Source organism: Phoca vitulina, unplaced genomic scaffold, assembly GCF_004348235.1.
Source record: "Phoca vitulina isolate PV1807 unplaced genomic scaffold, GSC_HSeal_1.0 scaffold70, whole genome shotgun sequence".
Taxonomy (NCBI): domain Eukaryota; kingdom Metazoa; phylum Chordata; class Mammalia; order Carnivora; family Phocidae; genus Phoca; species Phoca vitulina.
In genome coordinates this window covers 3,623,109-3,645,039 of record NW_022589773.1, presented here as the reverse complement: position 1 = coordinate 3,645,039, position 21,931 = coordinate 3,623,109, and the positions used below count along the sequence as shown (strand labels likewise).

The following is a 21,931-nucleotide window of genomic DNA, read 5'->3' as shown; positions in this document are numbered from 1 at the left end:
AGATCAAAGTGTTCATATATCTCAAAGAGAACTTGTGTGTGGCCAGATGCACTCTGCTGTGATATTTAATAAAGCTAGCAATTAAAGTGATAAGACCCTGATTGTGGTTTATTACAGCACAGATGGCACGCACCTTTGAGACAAATGTCCCCAGGACCTCTGCTTGCCTTTCTGCCTCAGTCACAATACTAGCCAGTGACTGTCTCCCTACATCTGAAGCCAGGCGCAGGGACCACGTGGCCATCTTGACAAACCATCTTGTGCACCTGCAGTGAGAGTGCTTGAAAAGATGTCCTGGAGGCTTCAGCAGGAGCTGCATCAGGTGCCTCTCTCACAGCCGCTCGGTGTGGCCTCTTCCTCATCCCCCTTGTCCCCTCCATCCAACCGAGGGAGAGGTTTTCTGCTCAAGCCCTCCTTGCTGCAGACGGGAAGCACTTGTGGCCATTGCAGTTTGCCCCCATCTCTGAGATTGCAGTCCTTTTGCCCAGATGTTCCTTCCGCAGTGCTCATGCACCTCCCCATCTTATTGTGATGGGTCTCACCAGTCATTGCTCTTAGCCGCTTTCTTCTGAATCCAAACACAAAACTGTTCGCTTTGTCTCTTGGTTTCATTTCTCTCAGGGTGTTCAGCTTTCTGCCAGTCTTCTTTTTGGAGGGCCCCCACTGTCCCCAGTAACTGTAGAAGTGTGCTCTCACAGTGGACATCCATATATTTGAGGCTAGAAATTGTAACATACTATATTTGTAAACACTGATTGATGGAGGCTGGCATTTATTTTGAGGGGAAAATTTCCAATCATTCATGGATGGATCACATTCATGAGCCCCCCCTTTTTTTTGTCATGCCCATATAAATAAGCTAAGTTCCTACCCAAAAGCAGATGCTTCAGACTGAGATATTAACCATTTAATATAATTGATACTGCCTTTTTTTTTTTTTTTTTTTTTTTTTTGAGAGAGAGAGAAAGAGAGCAAGTGGTAGGGGGGAGGGGAGAGGGAGAATCCCAAGCAAGTTCCTCATTCAGCATGGAGCCCCACACTGGGCTCCATCCCACAACCCTGAGATCATGACCTGAGCCAAAATCAAGAGTGTGGCATTTAAGCAACTGAGCCACCCAGGTGCCACCTGCCCCCCACTATTTAAGTAGGCTCCATGCCCACTGTGGAGCCCAACACAGGGCTTGAACCCATAACCCTGAGATCAAGACCTGAGCTGAGGGGCACCTGGGTGGCTCAGTCAATTAAACATCTGCCTTTGGCTCAGGTCATGATCTCAGGTCCTGGGATGGAGCCCCACATCAGGCTCTCTGCTCAGTGGGAAGTCTGCTTCTCCCTCTCCCTCTGCCACTCCCCCTGCTTGTGCTCTCTCCCTCTCTCTCTGTCAGATAAATAAATAAAAATATTTTTTAAAAAAGACCTGAGCTGAGATCAAGAGTAGGGCGCTAGCCGACTGAGCTGCCCAGGCACCCCTATATAGCTTTTTAAAGGCAGTCCTTGTTATGGGCAGAGTATGGCTCTGCAGAAGTTCTTAGAATGTTAAGTAATGTGGAGGGTGGCCCTGGAGGTAGGAGAAAGGAGAGGGCTTCCTTGGAGGAAGGCAAGAAGCCTACCCAACACGGCAGCAGCAGGAAGGGGTGGGGGTGGGGGTGAGAAGGGCTGACCCTTGTAAAGAGATGTGCCCAGTGGCTTTCCAGAGCTGAAATAGCTTCTGTCAAGTGTGAAATTTTAATTTTCTGTATTTTTAGTTTGTGACTGGACAGTCTTGTATTCTCGGTGCCTTTTGGAAAAAAGAGAAATCAAGGCCTGTGCCCATACTTTGGGATGAAGTGAACTCACAGGATAAATAAGGATTAAATTCACTGGCAAGTGATAGAAATCTGAAAGTGAGAAAATTCAAGCAAGATAGACATTGTTTTCTCTCTCAAGTAAACCAAATCCAAAGATAACTAGTTCAGGACTGGGAAGTGGGGGGTGCGATGACCAGCAGGAACTTGGGGTCCTCTTACTCTGTTGCTCCACCAACTTGTGGCATTGACCTATGATCTGAAGTGACTGCCTGAGTGCCACCAGGATCCCATGCCAGCTCACAGGGAGGGGGAAGGAGGGGAAGAAAGGCCCCCTCCATCCTCTAAAGACAACCCATCAAGTTCCACATGACGCTGCTACTTGTCTAATTGACCAGAACATACTCACGTGACCACATCGAAAGGGAGGCTGGGAGACGTAACTTTTGTTTTAGGTGCTCATGGATTCAGTTAGAAATCAGAAGTTCTGTTAGTGCGGAAGGAGGGCAGAGTGACATCAGCATGTGGTCGGCAGGACAGTTGGCCCCCCCAAAGATGTTCATGTCCTAATCCCCCGAACCTGGGAATGTCACCTTATATGGCAAGAAGGACTTCACAGATGTCCTGAAGGATCTTGAGACAAGGAGATTATCCTGGATTATCTGGGCGTCCCCAGTATCAGCACTTGAATCCTTAAAAGAAGAGACTCTTCCTGGCTTTTGTCAGAGGTCGCTGTGACTACAGAAGCAGGACCAGAGAGACCAACACTGCTGGCTCTGAAGATAGAAGGGGCCACGAGCCAAGGAATGTGGTGGGGGGGGCCTCTAGAAGCTGAAAAAGGCAAAGGAACAGATTTCCTAAAGAGCTTCCAGAAGGAATACAACCCTGCTGACACCTTGATTTTAGCCCAGTGAAACTCACATCACACTTCTGAAACCTCCAGAACTATAAGAAAAGAAATTCATCTTGTTTTAAGCTGCTGAATTCGTACTGATTTGTTACAGCACAATAGGAAACAAAAGGTATACAACCAAAAGTCTATGCTGCAACCATGCTGACATCAAAGTGGTCCAGACATGGACTAGAAGTGAGGAACACCCAGCAGGATATGGCAAGGAAGGGATTCATACATACTCACCCAGGATCCTTAGCCATAATCCCTGGAGACCGGGCTGGACTTCCTGCAGACATGCAGGATGAGGCCAACGCTGTTATTAAATATTAATGGAGAGGATGACTTCCCCTTCTTGGATGTTGCAAAGCAAGTTATATTATCCAATCTTGCCCCTCACAAATCTGTGTTCCTGGGAAGAGAACCATGACAGGGACTAGACTGCACTATCTAGAGACAGTAGTGTCGTGGAAAGTCAGGATCAAAAGGCCCAGATTTCATTCCTCCATTCATGCAGCATGCATTCGTTGAGTACCTACAGGTTGTCATGAAGTCTGGACACATAAATCATCATTTGTGTTTTACAAATTGAAGATGTCCTCGGGGACATTGTGCGTGTTTGCCTGTATTCCCAGACTCTGGGGACACCTGCCTTGTGCTCTAGAAAGCAGTGAACCAGACGGACATAGGCGTGCTCCTGTGGAGGTTATGGTGGACAAGGAAAGCAAAGGACTCCACAGGGATGACTCTTGGGAGGGAGGGGCGCTGGGATGGGTCTGCACTCACTAGTTCACATTGTGGTCCGATCACTTACCTATCTGCCCCTGGGCAACTTCCCCTCTGTGTGTCTGGTTGCAGAAAACAACGTCTAGGGGGTTGCTAGGATTAAATGAGTTCACACATATTCAAAGCACTTAGAACAATGCCGAGCACATAGTAAACGCCCAGTGCTTATTAGCTACTCCTGGAATTGTTGCTAGCCTTGTGACCTGGAGCCTGGACCTCATTTCCCTATTTAATAACCTTGTACACCTCACAGGGTCCATAGATTCAGACGAGAGAACAAATGCAAAAGACACTCATATGCTATTAAAACATATTACAAAATATATAGTGCTTTATGGGTTTAGTTACTTTTTTTAAGATTTTACTTATTTATTTGAGAGAGAGAGTGAGCATGAGTGAGGGGGCAGATGGAGAGGGAGAAGCTGACTCCCCGCTGAGCAGGGAGCCCAGCGCAGGGCTCAATCTGACAACCCCGAGATCATGACCTGAGCCGAAATCAAGAGTCGGACACTTGACTGAGCCACCCAGATGCTCCAGCATTTTGTTAAATCTTATGCGCCTACTGATCACCAGTGTGCAAATATGTCGGTTTTAGGTGAAGGGCAAATGCTGTGCGTAATTCACAATTCTCAGGGCCCTTCTCTCTCAAGTGGCCCTGTGCCTGGAGATATCAAGTAAAACAAGACTCCAGATACTAAGTAAGTCGTCCTTGTTCTTGCGACAGCTACTCAATGGGTAACAAAACAAATACACATAAAAGCTAGACAACATATAAATCTTACCACCAAGAAAATAAGTCCCAAACCAGACACAGCATGTTGCTCCCAGGCTAGATCTTACAGACACGCAGAGCATCAGTTTCAAAATAATTCCAGAAGAGACTTGGACAACCACCCTGCCTCACTCATCGGTTCGATTAGCTTCAGGGTCCCAATTCCAGCGGGAGCTGACCCAGGTAGGACACAGTGCTGCAGGGACTTGCGGGGCCACCGGCATGGTGGCAGCCAGACCAGGAGACCAAGGGCCACTCTGGTATCTCAGCAGAGTCAGGTTAACAGTGGTTGTTATGGAGACAGCTAGTGTTCTTCATGAATGAACAGCTGTCCCTTTGCTCTGCCTATAGTGTCTGGGGGACCCAGCTGGCTCCTTACAAAGACGCTCACTGCCAGAGAGGGGGCTCAGAGGCAGAAGTGACCTCGCCTTCTTTGTAGATGTCGATTGAGCTCTGCTATAGAAAATGCTTGACACAAGCCTGTCTTCTCCCCTCCCCACCCCTGGCCCAAACATGGCTCGATTGTGAAAACAACCATGAATGACCCCGACTGGCTTTTTGCCCTGTGGGTGACTGCACACACTGATTTTTCCCCAACTTTCAAAACCCTTTCTAAAGGGAGTGGTGAGAAAATTCCAGAAAAACACTCTGCCAGTGAATCCAAATACAGAGGGGGGTTACCCCAGACCTTAGAGCAGCCTTTCAAGCATGGAGAGATTTTCCCGAAGATGCCACCTTCTCTCTAGTTGCCAGTCTGCTTATGCTTGCTGAGCTCCTCCGGCTTACTCTGCAAAGTTGAAGCTGGCTGGGTGCAAACTTTGTGCTGTGCTCTCTCTTTGTATCTGCTGTCTGTAGAGCTGAACACCACTTCGCGGTAGGGGATGGAGCCTTGGAGACCAGAGTCCTTATCCTCAGTAAACTCCATAAATCTCTTGGGCTCACCAATGACAAATCAGATAAAGTGGAATGGAAGTGGATACACCCAGCTGATAGCGGGGCCGCCAGGGGTAAGCCAGTGTGATAAAAACCTTCAGAGCTGAGTCAACGGAGCACGAATTGTTTAAATGCATGGCTTTAAAGCGTGGAGGACAGGGCTACGCAGCTGTCAAAAGAAAAAGGCAGAGCCCCATGTGCTGAGAGGGGACCGTCTCGGGACCCTCTGGACACTGACCAAAGTCTGGAGCAGAACAGTATGTATGATGTGCTTCCACTGATGGAGACGGAAAGTGGCAAGGGGAGGAAGAGGATGTGAATTACAGAGAATAAACCCAGAAGCATTTCCAAGAATCTGGCAACAGAGATTTTCCTCTAAGGACAGAAACTTTGAGACTGGGAGTTGGGGTGGGGTGGGACTTACTTTTCACTACATGTTGAATTTGTTACAGTATGAATATAATAGCTTTTGATAGCTTTTGAATTTAATTTAAAATAACTTCTAGGGTGCCTGGGTTGCTCCATTGGTTAAGCTACTGACTCTTGGTTTCAGCTCATGTCGTGATCTCAGGGTCGTAAGATCAAGCCCCATGTCGAGCTCCATGCTTAGCATAGCTTCTGCTTGAGGATCCTCTCTCTCCCTCGTCCTCTGCCCCTCCCCCCCCACTCACTCTCTATAAATAGCATTCTTTATTTGAGGTAAAGAGAAGCAACACTGTGTGTGTGTATTCAATGCAATCCTGATCCAAATCTCAGCATGCTTTTTTGTAGAAATGGACAAACTGATTCTAAAATTCAAATGGAAATGCAAAAGACCTAGAAGATCCAAAACAAGTCTGGAAAAGAGCAAAGTTGAAAAGCTAACACTACTTGATTTCAAGAATTATTATAAAGCTATGCTGTTTAAAACACCGTGGTATTGGCATAATGGTAGACAAGAGTTCAATGAACAGAATAGAGGGCATGTACATAGAAAATCTGGAAGGATATACAAGAAACTAATGACAGTGACTATCTTCTTTCAGGTTGGGAGCTGGTTGGAGGAAGATCAGGAGGGGGCACTTTTTACTGTCCATATTTAATACGTGAATCATGTGAATGTATTATCTACTTAAAAAATGAAATTCTATAGCATTTATGCCACTTCTTAAAGTGCAGTTTATGCTAAATTTCCAGTTGGGAGAAAAATTATCAGGAAGTATTGCATACCTTCCATTTGGTAAGCCAAAAAAAAAAAGAGAGAGAGAGAGAAATCAAATTGTCCATCAGATCAATTCAAAACAACGTTTGGATCCTGGGACTCTTGGACTTTCCAAAGACAGTAAGTTATGTCTGAGAAGATCAGGAAATTTTGCACCTGGGAAAGACATTCAGCCTTTGCCTTGGTCACATCCAGTCCCAAAGTCAAGAAATTTTATCAAGAAAGAGGCTGGATTTCTGGTTCCCTCCCCCATATGAGGGCATAGTCAATAAGATTTTTTTTTGTCTTCCTTTCTTTTTTAAAGATTTTTTTCTTTTTCTTTTTCTTTTTCTTTTTTTTAAAGTAATCTCTATGTCCAACATGGGGCTTGAACTCATGACCCCTGATATGGAGTCATTTGCTCTACCCACTGAGCCAGCCAGGTGCTCCTGTCTTTTCTTTTCCTTTTCTTTTATTTCTTTTCTTTTCTTTTCAAAAGCAGCTTTATTGAGGATAAAACAGATTCATTGCAGATAATAAACTGTACAAATTTAAAGTGTATGGTTTGATCTTTGACATATGTATCGAGAACTGTGAAAGTCTTGGCACCAAATACTCCATCCAACCTGCCCCGCTCCTCCCCACACTGAGAGACTCTAGCATGGAGCCCAGCAGCCTAAGCATGTCCCTGGAATGACTGAGCCCCTGTGTGGGAAAGCTCAGACTGTCAGAAGAATTTACTGTTTGTTCCAGCCAAGACCTGATAAGCCCCTGACCTCCTTTCCTTAGAGCATTTATTTTAGAAAACTTGCAATTTTAAATCCTTTCTCCTGTCCTTTTGAAATATATATATGTTTTTACAACTCAAGAATGTCTTTTTCAAGAACCTGGGAGCCTTTCCTTTGAAATGTGACCACCAGGAAGGATGTGGCCCCCCATCTCCCAGTCTCTGTGGGAGGGAAGGAGCCTAACTTGGATAAGCACCAGTTAGCAGACACAGATGGTCTTCATCACACCCCCTGAACGTCCTTCAGTGCTTTCCTTTAGCTCACCCCACTGATTAAAAGGCCTCCTGCCTTTTGCTTCTGGGGAGTTGAGCTTAGGTGATACTGAGGTCTTTCCCCCATCGCAATAGCACTGAATAACATCAGTCCTATGGCCTTTAACTAGTGTTTGGCTTTGTTTCTCTTTGACAGTATACATCAATGAAATGATCCTCCAAATCAAGGTAGAGAACATATCCAACCCCTACAGAAGTGTCCTTGGACCCCAAGGAAAGCCTCCCTCCTGACCTTCCCTACCCACTTCCCATCCCAGGCAACCACTGCTATGCTTTCTGCCCATTTAGATTTGTTTGCATTTTCTAGAATTTTATATATATGAAATCATACAATATTTATTCTTTTTTTGTCTGGCTTCCCCACTCAGAATTATTTTGAAATTCACCCATATTGTGTGTGTCAATAGTTCGTTCCTTTTTATTGCTGAGTAATATTCTGTATATACATATATCACATTTTTAAAATCCATTTACCCATTGATGGAGGGAGTTTCCAATTTCGGTTATTACAAACGAAGCTGCTATGAACATATGTGTACAAGTCTTTGTATGGATGAATATCTCCTTTTGGTTAAATGTCTAGGAGTAGAGGGGCGCCTGGCTGGCTCAGCTGGGGGAGCATGTGACTCTTGGTCTCAGGGTCATGAGTTCAAGCCCCACATTGGATGTGGAGATTACTTAAATAAATACACATTAAAAAAATAATAAATATTTAGGAGTGGAATGGCTGGAGCACATAACAGATGTATGTTTAACCTTCGAAGAAATTGCCAAAATCTTGGTTCTAGCAGTTTTCATGTTATTGGTTGGTTTTTTGCAGATTCCCTCAGAGTATCTGGTAAAATGATCTGATAGATGCTCATGTGTGCAAAAAAAGATAGTTTGCTTGTTCTTTTCCAGTCTGTTAGGGCTTTTATTTATTTTTCTTGACCAGTTGTACCCCTAGTACAGTGTTAAATAAAAGCGGTGAGAGCAAGCACTCCTGACTTGTTCCTGATCTGAGGGGGAAAGTATTCAGTCTTTCACCATGAAGTGTGATATCAGACATAGGTTTTTTGTAGATGTCCTTTATCCAAATTGATGATGTCCCCTTTTATCATTAGTTTGTGGAAAGTTTTTATCAGGAATAAATGTCAGATTTTGTCAAATCCTTTTCTCCATCTATGAAGATGAGCATATGATTTGTTTGTTTGTTTTTGGTCTTTGAGTTAATACAGTGAATTAACAATAATTGATTTTCAAACGTTAAACCAACTCTGCATTCCTGGGATAAACCCCTTTGGTCATGTTGTATTATCTTTTTAATATATCGTTGGATTCAATTTGCTAAAATTTTGTTAGAATTTTTGTATCCAGGGGTGCCTGGGTGGCTCAGTCGGTTAAGCGTCTGCCTTTGGCTCAGGTTATGATCCCAGGGTCCTGGAATAGAGCCCTGTGTTCCTTGGGCTCCCTGCAGTGGGAAGTCTGCTTCTCCTTCTCCCTCTGTCACCCTGTTTAAAAGTGTCTTATTTAGTTGCTAACTATTTGGGAATTTTCAATAGCTTTTTCCGTTACAGATTTTCTTTTTTTTTTAAAGATTTATTTATTGGGTACCTGGGTGGCTCAGTTGGTTAAGCATCTGCCTTCAGCTCAGGTCATGATCCCAGGGTCCTGGGATTGAGCCCCACATCAGGCTCCCTGCCCAGCGGGGAATCTGCTTCTCCCTCTCCTTCTGCCCTTGCTCGTGCTCTCTCTCTCTCTCAAATAAATAAATAAAATATTTTTTAAAAATAAATAAATAAAATCTTTTTAAAAAGATTTTTTAAAAAGAGAAAGAGCATGGCGGGGAGGGGCAGAGGGAGAGAATCTCAAGCAGACTCCCCGCTAAGCATGAAGCCCAACTCAGGGCTCCATCTCACGACCTCAAGATCATGCCTTGAGCCAAAATCAACTGACTGGACACTCAACTGACTAAGCCACCCAGGCCCCCCTCTGTTATAGATTTCTAATGTGATTCCTTTGTGGTCAGAGAACATATTTTGTATGACTTGAATCTTTTTAAATTTGTTGAGACTTGTTTCATGGCACAGGATGTGGTCTATTTTGGTAAATGTTCTGGGTGCACTTGAGAAAGTGTGTCTGCTTTTTTGTTGTTCTTTCAGGCAAGAGAGTAAATCTGTTTCCTGTTTCCCCTTCTTGCCTTAAAGCAGAATCTGGGGCAGAGATACCCACTGGAGGCAAAGTCTTGCAAGAGATGAGCAGCTCAGTTTGGTGCTTAGTTCCAGTGGTAACACCAAGAACCAAGGATCTGAAATTGAATGGGCAGCTGATGGGCTCCTTCAGGACCTGTGCTCTGATCAGTGACACAGGGGGGTTGTGGGGGAGGGGCAGTACCCAATCAACCACCCCAAATAAACACAAATAAACAGCTAAGAGGAAAACAGCAGGCTTGTTGTGCAAACACAGGTCAAGACAAATCCCCAGTTGGGGAACTGTGAATAAGGACAGTACAGATGATATTAGGGAAATTGTTATTAATTTTGTTAGGTATCTGAGTAATGGCTATGCAGAACAATGTGGATTTTTTACTAAAATTTTACTAAAGTTTCTAGAGTGAATTTGGAACTGTAATATATTTTGTTTTTATTTTAGTTTTTCTTTTTTTTTTTTTTTTTTGTTTTAAATAGACTCCATACCCTACATGGGTCTTGAATTCCAAACCCGAAGATCAAGAGAGCATGTGACTGACTGAACCAGCCAGGGGCCCCTGTCACTTATTTTTAAATACTTGAGCAAAAAACAAAAGGTTCTATTTCCTTTTTTCTTATTGGAACTAAGTCATAGTCTGCGTCCACAGAGCTCCGGAAGACTCAGCATCACAGGAGCCTTGCAGCTGGATGGAGGATGGAGCAAAGAAAGCTCACACCCCTCCTTGTGGTGACATGCCCCAGTGAAACCACTTAAAAACAAAATTGAACAAAAATCAAAATGGCTCAATTTTTTAAGATTTTATTTATTTGGGCGCCTGGGTGGCTCAGTCGGTTAAGTGTCTGCTTTTGGCTCAGGTCATGATCCCAGGGTCCTGGGATCGAGTCCCATGTCTGGCTCCCTGCTCAGCGGGGAGGCTGCTTCTCCCTCTCCCTCTGCTGCTCCCCCTGCTTGTTCTCTTTCTGTGTCAAATAAATAAATAAAATCTTAAAAAAAAAAAAAAGATTTTATTTATTTGAGAGAGAGACAGAAACAGAGCAGACGCTTAACCGACTGAGCCACCCAGGTGCCCCACAAATCTTGCTTTTAAAGCAACCTTTTTCTTCTCTTCCTCAAACCTCCCCTCCTCCCTGCTTAGCCTTTTGTTTCAGGAACGCAGTACCCCCCTAAAGGCAGGAGAATGAGGCTAGCAGCATACACAATTCCTGTAGAAACCAGCCAGATCCTGTATTTCCCTATAACTGCCCCCACCCCACCGCCCCTTCCTCCAGGAGGGCTCACAGATTTTTGAAGGCCAGAGACTGCTGCAGCCTCTTTTGCCCGGCAAAGCAATAAAGCTATTGTTCTTCTTCATCCCAGACGGTCTATTTTGGCTTTCAGAATCCCTTACGCACTTCCCCCTTCCGTCCCAGGGGCCAGAACTTAGCCCCAGGGGCAGACTGTCCTGCCAGGGCGGGTGGGGAAAGGGAGAATGGATTCAGGCTGGTCACATGCCCCTCGGAAACTCAAGGTTCCTGCTACTGCAAAGAAGGGGCCAAGATAACAGGGGACAATGATCAGTCCCTGGTAATGCAGGAAAGACGTGAGGGTCCGAGGCCAGCAGCCAAGAAAGAACTCTTGAGACGTCTTTGGTACAAAAAGGTGGTCTTATGAAAGCGCGGGGACAGGACCCGTGGGCCGGCACTGGGATCATGAGGATTGGCCCATGATATACTTTCAAGGTGGGATGGGAGTTAGGGATAGTGTAAGCCTCCCAGGTATTTTGGAAACAAGGTTTCCAGGATCCTGAGGGGGTTAGCTATTGTTAGGAAAGGTCATTTATTACAGTTTAGTAGAAACTCAGTCATGAGACCCTTCAGATGTATATCAGTGGGCCCTATGCTTAGGGGGTGATTGCCAACATGTATCTTGTATCTTGGGGGGTTTAGAGATAAAGGAAGTTTCCAAAGGAATTTTTAAATGTTAAGGTAGGCTTACAAGAGGGGCGCCTGGGTGGCTCAGTCGTTAAGCGTCTGCCTTCGGCTCAGGTCGTGATCCCAGGGTCCTGGGATCGAGCCCCGCATCGGGCTCCCTGCTCGGCGGGAAGCCTGCTTCTCCCTCTCCCACTCCCCCTGCTTGTGTTCCCCTCTCTCACTGTGTCTCTCTCTGTCAAATAAATAAATAAAATCTTTAAAAAAAAAAAAAAAAGGTAGGCTTACAAGATCCTGGGTGGGGGGGTGGGGTCTGCCTAGGATTGTCTTTTGCCCTTAGCAAAGTGTCAACATCGAAGCAGTTGAGTCCCTTAGAAGAATGTCACTCGGCCTGTCTCAAGGACTTGTCGGTGGGCTGTAGGTAGTAAGGACATTTAATGATTTTTCTTCTGCCTTTGTTTCCCACATCACTTGGCACCTGTAAAACTAACTACCGGCTCAAATCCTTGAAAGAATGTATTGCTGTGGGGTTAAAGAGTTGATTCCAATAAGATATTGGCCTCTAGCTGGGAATTCCAGGGAAAATAAGCCCTTATTTCCCGGTTACGTGTGAAAAGAACATGTGCCCTTTTGTATTCAGAACCATTCAGACCTGTAACACAGCTGCTGCTCAGACTTTAATGTGCAGACGAATCACCAGGGCATCTTTCTGAAATGCAGATTGCAATTCCTAATCCGGGCAGACCGCAAAATTTCTACCAAGCTCCTAAGTGAGACCAGTGCTGCGGGCCTGAGGATCGTACTTTGTGTAGCAAGGTACAGTACCCCGTAAGAGGTTGAATTGTGTTCACCAAAAAGATATGTCCAAGCCCAACCCCCAGTGCTTGTATATGCAACCTTATTAGGAAATAAGTTCTCTGCAGATAAAATTAAGACATAAATGAGGTCTATACCGGATTCGTGTGGGCCGTAATAGAAGAGAGGTGTCCTTATAGAAGAGAGGACACACAGATCTGCACAGGGAAGGAGGCTATGCAGACACGGAGGCAGAGTGGGCTGGCGCTGTTACAAGCCAAGGAGTGCCAAGCTTGCCAACATCCACCGGAAGCTGCAAGAGGCAAGGAAGCATCCTCCCCTGGAGCCTTCAGAGGGGAGCATGGCCCTGCCTACACCTTGAATTCAGACTGCTAGCCTCCAGAACTGGGACAGAATATATTTCTGTTTTTTTTTTTTTTTTAAAGATTTTATTTATTTATTTGACAGAGAGAGACACAGCGAGAGAGGGAACACAAGCAGGGGGAGTGGGAGAGGGAGAAGCAGGCTCCCCGCTGAGCAGGGAGCCCGATGCGGGGCTCCATCCCAGGACCCTGGGATCATGACCTGAGCCGAAGGCAGATGCTTAACGACTGAGCCACCCAGGCGCCCCTATTTCTGTTTTTTTAAGCTCTCCAGTTTGTGGCAATTTGTGATGGCAGCCCTAGGAAACCAACACCCAGCCTTGACCTGGTCTGTGTATGGGTTGGAAGATGCTCTCAGGGTTCTGCCTGATCAGTATTGTGTTACCTTTCGTTTCCTTCATTCCCAAGGCAGCATTCTCAAAGTATAGAGCAATGGCTTAGGATCTTGATTGAAAACCCAGGATATGGGCACCCCTCTACCCATGGAATCAATATTCCTCAACAGTGGGCCCAACATTAGCTTGATTGGGGTGACAGGCTCTGTACTTCATGTTCTGCAGGGGAGGCAGGCTCACCGTGTGCTGTGGATTCAAGGCCAACACGCCTGAAAGCTGCCTCTCCACTTGAGGTCTGCCCTAAAATCCCAGTGTCAAGACCTCAATCCTTTAGCTAAAGGGATAAAGGATTAAAAAGCAGATGCCTGGGGGCACGTGGCTGGCTCAGTCAGTAGAACATGTGACTCTTGATATCAGGGTAGTGAATATGAGCCCCACATTGGGTGTAGAGATTACTTAAAAAAAAAAAAAAGTAGATGCCACTGCAATTGAGCCATATGCTTTTTTTTTTTGAGACCTCTTGATTTATTCAGATTATTTAATATACAGTGACACAACTGTGACCCAAAGTGTGCAAAGTTAAAGCCTTCGACTGCAGCTGAGAGGAGAGGGCAGGAATGGTACACCTGGGGATGATGGTGAGTCAGGAATGATGGGCAGCCTCCTCCCCAGGGCCAGGGATGGGGGGAGTGGCCTGAGGAGGCGGGTCTGGGTAGCCCAGGGCCAGGGGAAGGGGGCAGAGATCTCCCTCTGGCCTAGGTCAGGAGTCCGGAAGTGCGGTTTCTTGCATTCATCCAAATTCCTACATCTCTATCTTGGATCACTTCATGCAAATACAATTTAACAGGTCTCCGTCCTACGAGGTAAACAGCGGTACTTTGCTTAGACACTGGTCAATGCTGGGACCTCGTTGGAGAGAATGTCCGGTGGGAGCTATTAGCAGTCATTCAGACTTGAGTCTGCGAAGGGCAGCTGTGGGTAGGTGAAGAGACCTGCCATGCTGCCCACTGGCTGAGTGTCCTTAAGCCATCTGGACCTGTTTCCTCTTCTGTTCAATGGGGACGGTGACACCTGACCCTCCTACCGGGCAGGGGCTGTTGTGTCCCCCACAGAGCTACAGGGAGTAGAATCTAGTCCCTGAGAGGGAAGCAGCCCGGAAGACAGGACGGGAGCTCACTCGCCGTGCTGGGCCAGGTGAAACAGCCTGCTTCTCGGTTTGCTCACAGCCTGCACTGGAGTGGTGTTTTGGAAACTGGATTAATTAACTGTGACTGACTTGGATGGCTATTCTTTTTTTTTTTTTTAAGTTTATTTACTTATTTAAGTAATCTCGGCACCCATCGTGGGGCTCAAACTCACAACCCTGAGATCAAGAGTCACACGCTCTTCCGACTGAGCCAGTCAGGCGCCCTGGTTACCTCTTCTTTTTTATTATTTGCTTGGGGGTGACTCTTTTGTTCTGAGTAAAATTACTTTAAGAATTCAGAATAATCAGCCTCTATAGATCTTTCAGAACACATTTAAAAATGCAGTTTTCCTCTCCTGTCGTTCTCCCTTAACTCCCAGCATCCACTGAATTTTGAGGGAGTTTGAGAACAATGTAGCAGATGTCAGTCCGGCCCCTGGGAAACTTAAGTGCAAATAAGTCTTTAAAAAACCAGGGGCACAACATACGTATCCTTTGGGTAAATACCTAGTAGTACAATTGCTGGGTCCTAAGGTAGCTCTATTTTTAACTTCTTGAGGAACTTCAGTACTGTTTTCCGGAGTGGCTGCACCAGCTTACATTCCCACCAACAGTGTAAGAGGGTGATCCGAAGGGGCGCCTCATCCCAGTGTTTATAGCAGCAATGTCCACAATAGCCAAACTATGGAAAGAGCCCTGATGTCCATCAACAGATGAATGGATAAAGAAGATGTGGTGTATGTATACAATAGAATATTACACAGCCATCAGAAAGGATGAAATCTTACCATTTACACTGACGTAGATGGGACTGGAGGGTATCATGCTGAGTGAAATAAGTCAATCAGAGAAAGACAATTATATGGTTTCACTCATATGTGGAATTTAAGAAACAAAACAGAGGATCATAAGGGAAGGGAGGGAAAAATAAAATAAGATGAAATCAGAGAGAGAGACAAACCATAAGAGACTGTTAACCATAGGAAACAAACTGAGGGTTGCTGGAAGGGGGGGTGGCTGGAGTAACTGGGTGATGGGCATTAAGGAGGGCATGAGATGTAATGAGCACTGGGTGTTATATCGATCCCATGACCATGAGATCATGTCCTGAGCTGAAATCAAGAGTCAGTGGCTTAACTGAGCCACCAAGATGCCCCTGTAAGACCAACACAGACTCACTTGTAGGGACACATTGTTTATAGCAAGGAGGTTCTGCAGAGGAGTGAGAGAGGGTACTTCCACGTAAGTGGTTCAGGGTCAACTGGTTACCATATGGGAAATAAATTCATCTTTACTCTTACCTCACACTATAAACATAAATCAATACCAGGCGGATTTTAAAATAAATGTGGACGTTTCAGACAATAATCTTTCTAAAAGATACCTTAGAAAATAATTTCAAGATCTTGGGGCCAGCAAAGATTTATTACAACGTGGAATGTACTAACCATAAAGAAAAAATGGATTAATTGAGAGTTATTGAAATGAATGACTATTATTTCTTTTAAGATTTCATTTATTTGACAGAGAGAGAGAGAGAGCATGAGCGGGAGAGGGATGGAGGGAGAGGGAGAAGCAGACTCTGCGCTGAGCAGGGAGCCCAACGTGGGGCTCGATCCCGGGACCCCAGAATCACAACATGAGCCGAAGGTGGACTATCAACTGACGGAGCCACCCAGGTGCCCCGAAATGGATGACTATTATTATCAAAAGACACCTTCAGGAGAGTAAAAAAAGCAGGCACAGAGCGGGATAAACATTTGCCATCTATTCATTGGACAGAGGACTCATATCTGGGATACGTACCTACCATAAATTTATCAAAATAGAGACAATCCACCAGAACACATGGGCATAAGATCTGATGAGGCATTTCCCAAGAAAGATAACCAAGTGGGACTAAGTGTATGAAAAGGTGTTCCACATCATTCCTTCTCAAGAAAATGCAAATGGAATCCCCAGGGAGATACCGCCACACAGAGACCACATTGGTGAACTATCCACCCTGGGCACACCTCGTGTTGGTGAGGAACTCGCACAGCACAGATGTGTACCTGTGTGTGGACAGGGCTCCGAGCAGCGTTCTTCTGCCTGGCCGCACAATGGAAAACAACCCAGCAGCAGCCTGGGTAAATAGAGTGACATGTCTTACGGTGGAATAGTATACGGAAATAAAAATCACCTAGAGCCACATTGAAGAAGACACTGCAAGTATGAGTCCCAGACCGTTGGTGTGTGTGCTTTGCTCCAACCTGCAAACCCAATCACACGATGATAAAGTGCTTTTCTGGTTAGTCCCAAGGCCCAAGGTGCACAGCGGTGGTCACCAGACTCTGGCATCATGGGGCACAGATTCATATCCTGGATCTAACCTCTTCCTTTCTGGAGACTCTGGCCAACTGATGAACTTTGGGATTCAGTTTTTTCATGGGTCAGATTTGATACCTCTGTCTTCCTTAGTGAGAGGATTAAGTCCTCGCTGGTGCCCAGCAGGAACTCCATAGACATGTTCTTATGTTTGTTCTTGCTCTTCCTCCCTCCCTCTCGGGCTGGGGAGGTGGTAGATGGTGGCTTGTGACAGAGAGAGGAGCAGGTTGGGGATGGAGTCCACCTGTCTCCCAGGGGAGGGGCAGGGAGAAGAGCCTGGGGCCTGTGGCCTAACACCCTCCCCGTCTCAGCCTGGGTGGCCAGAGAAGGGCCAGCCTTGGGCTCTGTGGGCATTCCCAGGCCCTGGTCCAGCCTGTCCGCCCCCCGGCAGGATGAGGTTTATGTGGGCACCAAGACCAAAGGTTCCCAGGACGCAGCTTCAAGGTGCAGCCTCCGGGTCAGGTGGGCCACGCGGGGTCCTGCAGGCCCTGGGTTCGATTCCTGGCTCTGCCCTCTGTTGGGTGCAATTGGGCAAGTCTCCTGAAGCCTCAGTGTTCCCATCAGCGACATGGAACAACGATCCCTCTTTCCCCATGGAATTGTCAGGGGGACTCAGTGAGGTAACACACGTGGAGAAGAGTGGACAAGGAGACCGGGGATGTGCTAGACTGAAGACAGTACCTCACCTCAGTTTTCCATGAGAGGGAGACTCTTCACTGCTGGAGGCCTGTCCTAAATAAATAAGGACCAAGGTCGTAGATGGTCCCTGCAGCTCCATGATGCAAGCAAAACAGCGGAAATGGCCCCTGTTCCAGAGCCGGGGCTCTTGGGACATTCTTTTGCAGAGACACAGAAACAGCAAGGGAGGAGGGGGATGGAGGGGCCAGCATCCACCCCTGGGGAAAGCAGTTTCCAGAAAGAGCCACACTCCGGCACCCGCCCCGCCACACACGCACAGCTGCACACGCAGATGCCCCCGACATACACATGCGTGCTCTTCTGGGAAGGGGGTGCATGCAAAGCGACCCCCACAGGCTGAGGGAGCCGGGAGACTGAAGAAAAGGAGACAAGTCCTGGTGACAAGAAATGGTTTCTTCTGACGACTTAAGGACAGAAGGACGTCTTGGGCACCACCAGACCCCAGTCCATCTCCACAACCCCGCCTCTGATAGGACCTGTTCTCACAGCCCCAGAGGCTGGGAGCACCTGCGGCAGGACACCCAGGGGGAGCATGTGGGAGAACAGGTGTGTGTCCCCGTTCTATCTCCAGGGCGGATGGAGGACCTCGTCGCCAGAGGATGGCCTTAAGGGTGTGGCTAAACGGAAAGAAAGAATGTGGGGGGGGGGGGGGGGGCCGTGCTCCCGAGGCTGAGGGCACAGAGCGGTGTCAGGGCGCGTTTGTCCAGATGGCGTGAGTCTGCTTCCCACGGGGACACACAGGGACCCGCAGGCAATTGTGGGACAGGACACAGGGACAGGCACACTTAGACATGGGGACAGAAGGGGAAGGCCTGGAAAGGTGACCACCCCCTGTTAGGACTCCCCTGGGTGGGAGGCTTTGCTACTTTCATTCTAGACTGCTTTTCTTCATTTTACTATAGTAAACATCGTCCTTGTAATAGATTCTTGAAAATGAAAACTGAATAATGTACTCGGCTCGTGGATGACTGAGACATGGAGAACATTTAACCTATGACTTGACTCTTTTTGGAATTACACAATTACATTTTACATAAAACCTGGAAACACCACCTAAGGGAGAAGAAGAGGCATTTGCAAGTCCCACCCCGAGTTGACCATCAGGACGGCTTTTGTGCACATCTCGTCTCTGGCTCTCTCTTTCACATTTGCACACCTCTTTCCATCCAGGTGTGTCTCCCTGTTGGTATCACATCTGTGTTGACATCACATCTGTGTCTCCCTGTTGATATCGCATCATGTCTTACAGGTGGGGTCCTGGATGCAGATGGTGGGTCCACGTGTCTTGGGCGAGAGGACCCCGAGGTGTCCCTCTGGGCGCAGAGACCTCGCACCTGCGTTAGCGCTGCCCAGTTCTCTCCACCATGTGCACCAGGACGGTGGGTCCCATCCATCTCTGTGGGCTTTCGTGTTCCAATTCCCTGCTCTCTCCACCACCGCTGTGCTGAATACTCCTCGAAATACCCCTTTGAAAAACCGGGCCAGAGTTTCCGTGGGTGAGTCCGAGACCGAGCACTGCTAGGTGATGGGCGCACCTGCGGACTGGGATGGGTGCTGCTCACTATTCTCCCGGACAGAGGTGCCCATTACCCTTCTCTCCGGGGGACCTGCAGGGGACCTCTGTGTCCTCAGGCACCTGAGGGCGACCCGGCCCAGGAGCTCACCTTCTCCAGCAGAAGACAAAAGGGGCATCTTTCTCTGGCCCTGAATATGAACCCTGATCCCAGGATAGGAGAGCTCTCTGGGACTCCTTGCCCAGCCAGAGAGCCGCGGCCACCGTGTATGTGATGGAGCCAGAGCGACTGGGCCCTGGAGGGACTGTGTGCCACCAGCCGTGCGCGGGGCAGTGAGGGAGCGGCAGCTCCTGCTTCTTGGGGGGCAGTGATGTGTGCGGAAGGAAGGGGGCTGGGGTGGAGTCTTCAAAGCCACACCACAGTCTCTCCCTTGGTCCAGAAAGCTGCAGGAAGGGAACTCCGAGGGCAGAGACCAGGCTCCAAGAGGATTCCCATCCAGGGAAAGGGGGCCCACTGGAGGGCACTGAAGCCGCCAGCCCCACCGGCCCACAGGCCATTTGCACAGGATCACCTCCTGCTCTTCCTCTGCACGTTGTCCGTGTTCGTGTGCGGACAGTGATCGCCCCACTCAGTGCTGGTGCACTTCCAGAGGTGGGCTAGAAACCTTCCAGTGCCTGCTCGTGGGTCAGAGGACCCTGGCCCAGAGAAGCAGAGGATGTCCCTCCTCCTCCGGAGCTGGGGAAGACAGCCACCGTCCTGGGACAGGACCAGGTCAGGTGTGTGTTCTTTCTGAAGCCTCCGCCTTCAGTGGGCGTTGCTGTGCCTGAGAAAGGCCCCCTCAGCCCGAGTCGGGAGCAGTGAGGGGCTGTCTCTGGCCCTGGCCCAGGATCACGACCCGAAACAATCCTGTCTTTGGGAGGACGGGTCTCCTTCAGGAGCCAGGGAGGGGACCGGCCCCTCTCCCCTCCCCAGGTCCAGGAGGCCAGGGACCCTGCAAGAGCTCTTCATTTGAGGAGGAGTCGTGGAGAGTGTGTGTGTCATCAGCCCAGTAAGCGAAGGAACCAAACCCCAACACTCAGGTTCTAACAGAAGCAGGATTTCAATGTACTATTCAAGTCTAGATTTACTGTGTGCAGCAAGGCTTCCTGGGCCTCCCCACTAGGTAAGTAGGCGCTGGGAAGGGCTGTCTGGGCATGGGGACAGCCTCCTCTTCTCTTACTCGAGAGACCCCAGGGAAAGTCTTCCCTGTTCTCCTTCCGTCAGAGGGAGGAGTTGGCCCTGTGTGTGTTCTTTCTGAAGGGGGCCCCCACTGCATCCCCACTGCTGAGGAAAAGCCACAGTGACCTGGTGTCAGGAGTGTGGTCTGCCACTGCTCCTGGGCTCTGAGCCAGGGACCTGGAGGCCGCAGGGAAGGGCTGGATTGCTTTGGGGGTGGTGGGGGTGGGGCTCACTGGCAACACCACTCACCATCCCCCACTGCGCTCCGCAATCCAGGCTCTGTGCCCAGCTTAGGTCAATCACCAGCACCCCACATGTTCCTGCCATGGGAGCGATCCCTCAGCATCACCCCATTGCACAGAGGAGGAGAGCGAGGCCCAGAGAGGGGAGGCAAATGGCTCCAGTCCCAGGGCTGCTCAGCAGAGGAGCTGGAAGGCCAGCGCTCCCGAGTCCCCGCTAGCCCAGCCAGAGACTCCCTGAGCCGAGAGCGAGCCCTCCCCTGCCTGCCCAGCCATGCTCGGGCCCCTGAGCTTCATGATGGCCTGTTCTCCTTGGCCCTGAAGGTGTTGCTGGCCGACTAGGAGAGGAAGTCCTGCTGGTGGGACAGGCTGGAGCTACAGGACAGAGTGACACGGCTGAGCTAGCAGGAGCCACACCCTGGTCTCCCTCCCGGAGCCTGCCCGGGAGCTGGAGTCTGGGTGCCCTAGGGGCCAGCACGCAACAGGGTCTGCGCTGACCAGGGAGCCAGGGCCCCCAGGGAGAGTCCACTCTGCCCTCTCCCGCTCCTTCCCGGCCTCACCTCTCCTCACTGTGGGGCTGCAGGACCTGGAACCAGGCCCCATAGGGCTGCTGGGGCTCCAGCATGGAATGATTGTGCAGCCCCCGGAGCACCTGGATTTCCTGGGGCTGGAGGGAGGACTGGCTGCAGACAAGGACTGGGCTGGGAAGGATGTGGGGCCTTGTGGGGGTGTGGGGCCTCGTGGGGGGTGCAGGATGGGGCAGGGCCCAGTCCTAGGGTCACTGCTCGTATCTAAAAAGGGGTAAAACCCCTGAATGCCCACAAGGTCCCTAATTACAGTAACAACCCCCTCACATGCGGGCATCCTGGTGGTGGGCCTCTCCGCCCTGGCCTCCTTCCCGCCCTCTGACTCCAGCCAGGGACAGGCTGGACCTCCGTCCCAGGGTCCTGCCAGGAAGACAAGGCAGAATGAGTAGAGGAGAACGGGAAGGAGTGGACTGATCTTCCCCCTGCCCAGAGTCAGCCTCCACTGTTGCCTCCAGGTCCCCTGGCCCAGCACGCACTTAGCTGGACCCTGGGTTGGAGTCTGGGTGGGGGCGCCTTTCGTCCCCAGATGTCCAACCTGCCTGGCCTTGCACCCTGAGGCTTGCCGCCCGGGGCAGGGGGGGGGCATGGCTCCAGAGCTCAGGAGACTTTGGGGCCACAGAGCACTTGGCAGCGGTGAGGGAACATGGGGACCAGTCAGGCGTGCGGCCACTGGCTTTGGGCACGTCGGCCACAGGGCTGGGCCACGGTACAGGTGCTGTGCGCAGGTCCCCCGTGCGCACCTGGCCGTGACACACCTGGCTGGCCCTGTCGGTGGGGAGGTCTGTGTGCCTGGTGCCCCTGTCCCCCACCTACCCCTGGAGAAGTGGCCACGTTCATGCATTTCCATGTCCAACCCTCGGGGACAGTTGAGAACCTGAGGTCAAGAGAGGCAGGGACTGGCCCAGGACAAATGAGGGGTGCAGAGTCCAAGGAGCAGGGCTGCTCTCCAGTCCTAGGCCAGCCTCAACCCTCCCATGAGGTTCGCTTTGGGGGTGAGAGCCCCTCAGATCCTCAGGGATAGCTACCCAGCCCATCCCATGTGAGGACATGACCTTGGGCATCCCCAGGCAGGTAGATGCATGCTCACCTACACACACACACACA

The 21,931-nt window shown here is 49.1% G+C and overlaps 1 protein-coding gene across 1 annotated transcript in view; it reads left to right on the top strand.

Moving 5' to 3' along the window:
* CUNH9orf153 (chromosome unknown C9orf153 homolog) overlaps window positions 1–20,923 on the top strand; it is a 76,791-nt gene extending 55,868 nt beyond the window's left edge. Inside the window, exon 3 of the mRNA XM_032392923.1 lies at window positions 18,519–20,923. Within this exon, the coding sequence (XP_032248814.1) occupies window positions 18,519–18,769 (251 nt within the window). The 3' untranslated portion in view covers window positions 18,770–20,923. The remainder of the gene's footprint in view (window positions 1–18,518) is intronic.
* Window positions 20,924–21,931: the final 1,008 nt, after the last annotated feature.